Source organism: Babylonia areolata, chromosome 27 (genome assembly GCF_041734735.1).
Source record: "Babylonia areolata isolate BAREFJ2019XMU chromosome 27, ASM4173473v1, whole genome shotgun sequence".
NCBI classification, from domain to species: domain Eukaryota; kingdom Metazoa; phylum Mollusca; class Gastropoda; order Neogastropoda; family Buccinidae; genus Babylonia; species Babylonia areolata.
Genome location: NC_134902.1, coordinates 7,172,739 through 7,182,124, shown reverse-complemented (window position 1 = coordinate 7,182,124; position 9,386 = coordinate 7,172,739). Strand labels below are relative to the sequence as shown.

General features: G+C 43.5%; 1 protein-coding gene across 1 annotated transcript in view; it reads left to right on the top strand.

The window, feature by feature from the left end:
• The window catches only part of LOC143301575 (inactive phospholipase C-like protein 1), a 222,128-nt gene that overhangs the window by 183,503 nt on the left and 29,239 nt on the right, over positions 1 to 9,386 (top strand). The window contains exons 10-13 of the mRNA XM_076615957.1: positions 1,652 to 1,737; positions 4,679 to 4,799; positions 6,323 to 6,491; positions 8,594 to 8,689. Coding sequence (XP_076472072.1) covers positions 1,652 to 1,737; positions 4,679 to 4,799; positions 6,323 to 6,491; positions 8,594 to 8,689 — 472 coding nt within the window. The remainder of the gene's footprint in view (positions 1 to 1,651; positions 1,738 to 4,678; positions 4,800 to 6,322; positions 6,492 to 8,593; positions 8,690 to 9,386) is intronic.

Genomic DNA, 9,386 nt, shown 5'->3' with positions numbered 1-9,386 from the left:
GATATATAAATGTCCCTCCCTTACAGACACACACACACTGACATTAGATATCAACTGCTCTAAAAACAAAATTGCATAAGAATTAAAATATTTCTTATTTTCTAACATAAGATTCTGTTCGGACACACTAACATGCCTACACACTTACACACGCGTACCAGAGCATTGTAATCTGTTTGTTTGTTTGCTGTGAAGCCGTGCAAAGTGGATTGAGTTTGTATTTTCATGGTCGTGTTGGTTAAACAGTCAATTCTTTTATCTTGCGATGCAGAGTGGATAGAGCTTGTATTTTAAGGTTTTTTTGTTGAACAATCAATTCTTTTATCTTACAGTGATGGTTAAACAGTCAATTCTTTTATCTTACAATGCAGAGTGGATACATATCTTGTATTTCATGGTCATGTTGGTTAAACAGTCAATTCTTTTATCTTACAATGATGGTTAAACAGTCAATTCTTTTATCTTACAATGATGGTTAAACAGTCAATTCTTTTATCTTACAATGATGGTTAAACAGTCAATTCTTTTATCTTACAATGATGGTTTAACAGTCAATTCTTTTATCTTACAATGATGGTTAAACAGTCAATTCTTTTATCTTACAATGATGGTTAAACAGTCAATTCTTTTATCTTACAATGATGGTTAAACAGTCAATTCTTTTATCTTACAATGATGGTTAAACAGTCAATTCTTTTATCTTACAATGATGGTTAAACAGTCAATTCTTTTATCTTATGATGGAGAGTGGATACATATCTTGTATTTTATGGCCTTTTTGGTTAAACAGTCAATTCTTTTATCTTATGATGGGAGTGGATACGTATCTTGTATTTTATGGCCTTTTTGGTTAAACAGTCAATTCTTTTATCTTATGATGGAGAGTGGATACATATCTTGTATTGTATGGCCTTTTTGGTTAAACAGTCAATTCTTTTATCTTACGATGTTGGTTAAACAGTCAATTCTTTTATCTTACGATGATGGTTAATTCTTTTATCTCATGATGCAGAGTGGATAGAGCTTGTATTTCATGGTCGTGTTGGTTAAACAGTCAATTCTTTTATCTTACAATGATGGTTAATTCTTTTACCTCACGATGCATAGTGGATAGATCTTGTATTTCATGGTCGCGTTGGTTAAACTCTCATCCTTTTATCTTATGATGCAGAGTGGAGTGAGGTTGTTGTTTGTTTGTTTTTGTGTGTGTGTGTGGTGTTTTGGGGTACAGTCATCTTTTTATCATTGGCTAATCAGATGTAGTTTTTTTGTTGTTGCTTTTTTAAATCAGTATTTGTGTGATCATTGTGGTCATTCTAGTTTCATATTTATTTATTCATTGATTTATAGACAGACAGACACTGCTGGGAAAAAACAACAACCAGAAAATGAATCACTTACACTCCAGTTGGGGGTCATCGGGAGAATATGTCATTTATCCATCAACCTATCTACTTATCTATCTATCTTCTGAATCCCTCTCTCTCTCCCCCTTCTGCCTCCACCCCCCCAAACCCCCCATCTCTCTCTACCTCGTCTCTCTTTTTCTCCCCCCTCTCTCGCACTCTCTCCCTCTCCACCTCACTCCCTGTCACTCTCTCTCTTTCTCTGTGCCGAGAGAAAGCAGTGACTGACAGTGGTGTGTGTGCAGGTATCTGATGGAGGATCAGCTGAAGGGCCCGTCCAGTGTGGACGGCTACGTTCGCGCTCTGATGAAGGGCTGTCGCTGTCTGGAGCGTACGTTCTTTTCTCACAATCACTTTCTTCTTCTTCTGCGTTCGTGGGCTGCAACTCCCACGTTCACTCGTATGCACACGAGTGGGCTTTTACGTGTATGACCGTTTTTACCCCGCCATGTAGGCAGCCACACTCCGTTTTCGGGGGTGTGCATGCTGGGTAATGTTCTTGTTTCCATAACCCACCGAACGCTGACATGGATTACAGGATCTTTGACGTGTGCATTTGATCTTCTGCTTGCGTGTGCACACGAAGGGGGCTCAGGCACTAGCAGGTCTGCACGTATGTTGACCTGGGAGATCGGAAAAATCTCCACCCTTTACCCACCAGGCGCCGTCACAATTCGAACCCGGGACCCTCAGATTGACAGTCCAACGCTTTAACCACTCGGCTATTGCACCCGTCGAAGAATCACCAAAATGCAGATACCTTAATAATCAAACCCAGGATACAAAACACAAGAGGAAAAAAACTTTGAACCCACTCGGGAGAGGAGAAGTTGTGTACTTCAACTTGTAGAGTCCTCAAAGCAACTGAACACAGCAGCAGTCACAAGTGCAGTTTTCTGGCTGTTGAATAAAATTCACTTGTCTTGAAGAACAGTTCACTGCTGGTTGGAAAAGGTGGAGGGGTGAAGGAAGTGAGAGAGAATCTAGACAGTGAGAGGAAAGGGGGGCGGGGGAAGAGGAAAAAGAGGGGGAGGGGAGTGAAGGGGGATTGGGTAGGGTGGGGACGAGGGAAGCTGTGATTTGGTTTAGTCCTTGATGTTGAGGCCATCTGGTGCTGTAGTACCGAGATGGTGGATAATCTGTTTCTCCAGTATCAGATAATCTTTTCCATAAAGTTTTTTTTTCCATTTTTTGATAAAAGTTTAAGTGACTAGAATGGGAGGGGAAAAAAGCCCCACTGATATAATCACTGTACTGCAGGTCAAAATGAATTTGAAGTTTTAGCAGAAATTCCTTTTTTTTTCTTTTTTTTTTTTAGCTCCCTCATCATCTGTACTGTTCGAGTGGCATTGTTGCAGTGCTCCTCATTCACGTTCCCCCATACACATCCACAGCTCAGTTCTTGTGAGTTCGTGTCTGTGTATGGAGTACTCGGAATGAGAGGCGTGGGAGAAATAGTGCCACTCAAACGGTGCAGATAATGGGGCAGCAAAAACAAGCAATTCCTTTGTCAAAGAACAAAAGGGAGCAATGAAACAGATAGTCACCCCCCCCCCCCCAACTCTCCCCCCACCCCCCAAAAAAAAAAACCAAAAAAAACCGAATGAGCAACCCTAAATTTCACACTGAGAAGTGTGCCTGACAGAAATGAAATACAATACAGAACAACACAATACAGTCCACTAGTGTTTTGGACAAATGTTATGAATGTGGAGTGATGGCCTGGAGGTAACTCGTCCGCCTAGGAAGCGAGAGAATCTGAGCATGCTGGTTCAATTCACGGCTCAGCCGCCGATATTTTCTCCCCCTCCGCTAGACCTTGCGTGGTGGTCTGGACGCTAGTCATTCGGATGAGATGATAAACCGAGGTCCCATGCGCAGCATGCACTGGTGAAATTCTGTAGAAAAATCCACTTCAGTAGGAAAAAGCAAATAAAACTGCACGCAGGAAAAAAATACAAAAAAATGGGTGGCACTGTAGTGTAGCGACGCACACTCCCTGGGGAGAGCAGCCCGAATTTCACACAGAAAAATCTGTTGTGATAAAAATAGAAATACAAATGTATTCACAAACCTGCCCCTTCCTATCTCTGTGGTTTCCTTCACCTCTACACCCCATCTCGCTCTCTGTGATTGCCTTCACCTCTACACCCCATCTCGCTCTCTGTGATTGCCTTCACCTCTACACCCCATCCCGCTCTCTGTGATTGCCTTCAGACCCACTCTGTCTACACATGCTCAGACTCTCTCTCTGTCGGCCGCCGTTCTTTCTCTGTCTGTGGGCCTTGCTTATGGAATGAACTTCCTCTTTGACTTCGTCAGGTCCCCACACTCAGTTCTTTCAAGTTTGGTCTTAAAACCCGTCTCTTTCCAAGACAGCCTCCCTTCCCTGCCTCTTCTTTGTCTTCAGTTTCTCAAATTTAGAGTTATGCATGCGTGTGAGTGAAGGATTGGTGTGAAAGCGCTTTGATTTGTCCCTGCACAAGATTCAGCACTCTGTAAATACCTGTTGTTATTATTAGTGTTTTGTGGCAGCGTTGCGGAGAAAAGATGTGATAGTCATGCACTGCAGTGTGCTTGTACAAGTAAGTGTGTGGGTGTGTGTGGGTGTGTGTGTGCCGTGGAAGCTGCGATGTGTAGCCTAGAAATGAGTGTGTGAAGGAGGGAGGGTTGGGGAGGGGGGGGTGCAGGGTAGTGTGTGTGTGTGTGTTGGTGCTCATGTACGTTTATGTGTATTTGATCATGCTTTCGTATCTGTGAAACTGCATGTTTGTTGCATATCTGTTATGCATGCATGTGTATGTGTGTGTGTGTGTGTGAACGTGTGTCTGCATGTTTTACATTTATTTGCTTATTTATCATCTTTTTGTGTGTGTGTGTGTTTTTGTGTGTGTGTGCGTGCGTGCCTAGAGTTGACTTAATCAAGATTTTGCGCCTTTTAAATATTAGTATTATTATTATTATCAGTAATAGTATTTTTATGTATTTATCTATTATTTTTATTTATTTGTGTGTTATTTGATTTTTTTTTTTTAATAATTTTTTTATTAAAAAAATTTTGTTTTTGTTATTTTTTACTTTATTTTATTTTATTTTTTTTTTTTTTTCTCAAGGCCTGACTAAGCGTGTTGGGTTACGCTGCTGGTCAGGCATCTGCTTGGCAGATGTGGTGTAGCGTATATGGATTTGACCGAATGCAGTGACGCCTCCTTGAGCTACTGACACTGATACTGACACTGATACTGACACTGACACTGTGTCATGTGCTGCAGTGGACTGCTGGGACGGGTCCAATGACGAACCTGTCATCTACCACGGCCACACCCTGACCTCCAAGATCTCTTTCCGCTCCGTCATTGAAACCATCAACGAATATGCATTTGAAGTCTCTGAGTGAGTCCGTCAGCGTGGGTGTGTGTTACGAAATAGATATGTTCCTAAAAAACATTTGTCTCCAAAATCGGTTTTTAATTTTTGTAATATGCTCAAAGGAGGCAAAAAAAGTCATTTTAGCTGTAAGTAAGATGATTAGATTTGCAACTGTTGCCTAGTTATACTTTTGGAGTTAAAAGACATTTGTGTTTTCTCAACTTTTATGTGACATTGTTGTGTATTTGGAAATGTTTGTTCTGGGCATGAAAAGATTATTTTGCAGTAATCCTCCATACTCCAGTAGGAGTGAAAGGAGAATTAAAACTTGACACTTGTCCCAGGCTGCGCTGGTTTCTGGTCTCATTAGTTCTGGTCTTTGTTTATTTTGTTTTCTTCTTCTTTTTCTTGTGATAACCTATGTGTGTTAACTTTGTAGATATGTGTATGTATGTGTGTGTTTATATATATATATATAGATATAGATATATATATATAGATATATATATATAGATGTATTAAAAAAAAATTATGTATGTATATACCCCAAAAAACTGGGTGCCGCTGTAGTGTAGCGATGCGCTCTCCCTGGGGAGAGCAGCCCAGATTTCACACAGAGAAATCTGTTGTGATGAAAAAGAGAAATACAATACAAAATACAAAACATCATACTATGAATGTGTGTGTATGCGTGTGTGTCTGTGTGTGTGTGCATTCGTCTGTCCGTGCGTTAATGCTGGGTTTTATGAATGTGTGGATGATGATATTTGGCTGTTCTATGATATTATGGTTAGAGAACCACTGCATTCAAAAAAAAAAAAAAGCCTACAACACACCTGTGATATTATCGTTAGAGTACCACTGCAGTAAAGCTGACACCTGTGGTTGTATGGGCCACCTGTGGTTGCATGTACCTTGCGATATTGTCGTTACTGCAGTAAAGCTGACACCTGTGGTTGTATGGCCCACCTGTGGTTGTAGGTACCTTGCGATATTGTCGTTACTGCAGTAAAGCTGACACCTGTGGTTGTATGGGCCACCTGTGGTTGCAGGTACCCTGTGATATTGTCGTTACTGCCATAAAGCTGACACTTATGGTTTATGGCCCACCTGTGGTTGTAGGTACCCTGCGATATTGTCGTTACTGCAGTAAAGCTGACACGTGTGGTTGTATGGGCCACCTGTGGTTGTAGGTACCCTGTGATATTGTCGTTACTGCCATAAAGCTGACACTTATGGTTTATGGCCCACCTGTGGTTGTAGGTACCCTGTGATATTGTCATTACTGCAGTAAAGCTGACACGTGTGGTTGTATGGGCCACCTGTGGTTGCAGGTACCCTGTGATATTGTCATTACTGCAGTAAAGCTGACACCTGTGGTTGTATGGGCCACCTGTGGTTGTAGGTACCCTGTGATATTGTCGTTACTGCAGTAAAGCTGACACCTGTGGTTGTATGGGCCACCTGTGGTTGCAGGTACCCTGTGATATTGTCGTTACTGCAGTAAAGCTGACACCTGTGGTTGTATGGGCCACCTGTGGTTGCAGGTACCCTGTGATATTGTCGTTAGAGAACCACTGCAGCATCCGGCAGCAGCAGGCGATGGTGAGCATCATGAGCGAGGTGCTGGGCGACAAGCTGTACCTGACCTCTGTGGACGAGAAACAGACCTCCATGCCTTCCCCACAGTCACTCCACGGCCGCATCCTCATCAAGGTCAGAAGGGGGACGTGGTGGAGGGGTGGTGGTGGTGGTGGGGGGGGGGGGGGGGGGGGGGTGATGATGATGGTGGTGGTAGTAGTGATGATGGTGATGGTGGTGGTGGTGCTGGTGATGATGGTGGTGGTGGTGGTGATGCTTGTGATGATGATGATGATAATGATGGTGGTGGTGGTGGTAGTGATGATGATGATGATGGTGGTGGTGGTGGTGGTAGTGGTGATGATGATGATGGTGGTGGTGGTAGTGATGATGATGGTGGTGGTGGTGGTAGTGATGATGATGATGGTGGTGGTGGTGGTGGTAGTGATGATGATGATGATAATGGTGGTGGTGTTGGTGCTGGTGGTAGTGGTGATGATGATGATCATGGTGGTGGTGGTAGTGGTGATGATGATGGTGGCTGTGTTGGTAGTGATCATGTTGGTGGTGATGGTAATGATGATGACAATTGTTGTGGTGGTGATGATGATGGTAGTGGTGGTGGTGGTTCTGGTGGTGATGATGATGGTGGTGGTGATGATGATGATGATGGTGGTGATAATCTTGGTGGTGATGATTGTGATCTGGTGGAGGTGATAATGGTGGTGACTGTGATGCTGGTGATGGTAGTGATGATGATGGTGGTGGCGGTGGTGGGATGATGATGATGATGATGGTGGTGACTGTGATGCTGGTGATGGTAGTGATGATGATGGTGGTGATGATGATGGTGGTGGTGGTGATGATGATGGTGGTGGTGATTGTGATCTGGTGGAGGTGATAATGGTGGTGACTGTGATGCTGGTGATGGTAGTGATGATGATGGTGGTGGCGGTGGTGGGATGATGATGATGATGGTGGTGACTGTGATGCTGGTGATGGTAGTGATGATGATGGTGGTGGCGGTGGTGGGATGATGATGATGATGGTGGTGACTGTGATGCTGGTGATGGTAGTGATGATGATGGTGGTGGCGGTGGTGGGATGATGATGATGATAATAATGGTGGTGACTGGGGTAACGGTGGTTGTGGTGGTGAAAATGGGGTGGTGATGATGATAATGAAGGTGATGGCAGTGATGCTAGTGATGATGGTGAAGAGAAGGGCAAGGAAGAGGAGAGGATTGAGATGATTTGTTTTAATCAGTTTGAAAAAAAAAAGTTTATTGATTGATTTTTGACTCCCTTGTGTAAACAGTGTGAGTCTACGTTATAACCCGGTGTTCGGTTGTCTGTGTGTGTCTGTCTGTATGTGTGTGTGTCCGTGGTAAACTTTAACATTGCCTTTTTCTCTTGGAAATACTTTGTCCGTCAACATCAAATTTGGCTTGAAGATAGTAGGGGAAAAATCTTCAGTCATACCAATAATAGGTTGTAAGTCTCCCGAATTAAGCCATGTTTCCCGTGTCATTAATGGTGTTGGCTGGGTTTTTAAAAAGCTCTATGTGGTGTTGAGGGTAAAAAGCTGTATTGTGGTGTTGACTGGGTAAAAAGCTCTGTGGTGTTGAAAGGGTAAAAAGCTCTGTGTCATATTGACAGGGTAAAAAGCTCTGCGTGGTGTTGACAGGGTAAAAAGCTCTGCGTGATGTAGCATTGACAGGGTAAAAGGCTCTGTGTGGTGTTGACAGGGTAAAAAGCTGTAATGCAGCATTGACAGGGTAAAAAAAAAACCCAAAAAAAAACTGGTGTGGTGGGGTGTTGACAGAGAAAAAGCTCTGTGTGGTGTTGACCGGGTTAAAAGGTGTAGTGTTGACAGGGTTGAAAAGCTCTGTGACACTGTTGACAGTGTAAAAAAGCTGTGGTGTGGTGTGGTGTGTTGACAGGGTGAAAAGCTCTGTGACACTGTTGACAGTGTAAGAAAGCTGTGGTGTGGTGTGGTGTGTTGACAGGGTGAAAAGCTCTGTGACACTGTTGACAGTGTAAAAAAGCTGTGGTGTGGTGTGGTGTGTTGACAGGGTGAAAAGCTCTGTGACACTGTTGACAGGGTGAAAAAGCTGTGGTGTGGTGTGGTGTGTTGACAGGATGAAAAGCTCTGTGGCACTGTTGACAGGGTTGAAAAGCTCTGTGGCACTGTTGACAGTGTAAAAAAGCTGTGGTGTGGTGTGGTGTGTTGACAGGGTAAAAAGCTGCCCAGCAACACGGAGGCCAACGAAGGCTATGTGACGGACGAAGACGAGGGGGCGGAACCAGAGAAGAAACGCAACAGTAAACGGGTGAGTGCCTGGAGTTGGAGGGTAAAGGGTGGTGATTGGGGTTAGGGGGGTGGGGGAGTGGGGGGAGGAGGTGGAAGGAGGGAGGGTGGGGGGACCACCCCTTCAACAGTCCTTCTGGGAAGAAATTGTATTTGTTTGTATTTGTATTTCTTTTCTTTTTTTTCTTTTTTTTTTATAACAACAGATTTCTCTGTGTGAAATTCGGGCTTCTCTCCCATGGGAGAGTGCGTCGCTACACTACAGCGCCACCCTTTTTCTTTTTTTTTGTATTTTTTCCTGCGTGCAGTTTTATTTGTTTTTCCTGTCGAAGTGGATTTTTCTACAGAATTTTGTTGCTGTGGGTTCTTTTACTTGCGCTAAGTGCATGCTGCACATGGGACCTCGGTTTATCATCTCATTTAAATGACTAGCGTCCAGACCACCACTCAAGGTCTTGAGGAGGGGGAGAAAATATTGGCGGCTGAGCCGTGATTTGAACCAGCACGCTCAGATTCTCTCACTTCCTAGGCGGACGCGTTACCTCTAGGCCATCATTCCACATGATATCGAGAAGGAAAAAAAGACAGGAAGTAAAAAGTAAGTAGGTTGTATGTGTCAGTCATCAGATAGCCTCACAACGTCAGTCTTTGCGTGATCTGGTTTGCTTGTGAAGAAAAGATGTGTAGGTACTGTATGTGCATATACAAATGATGCACAT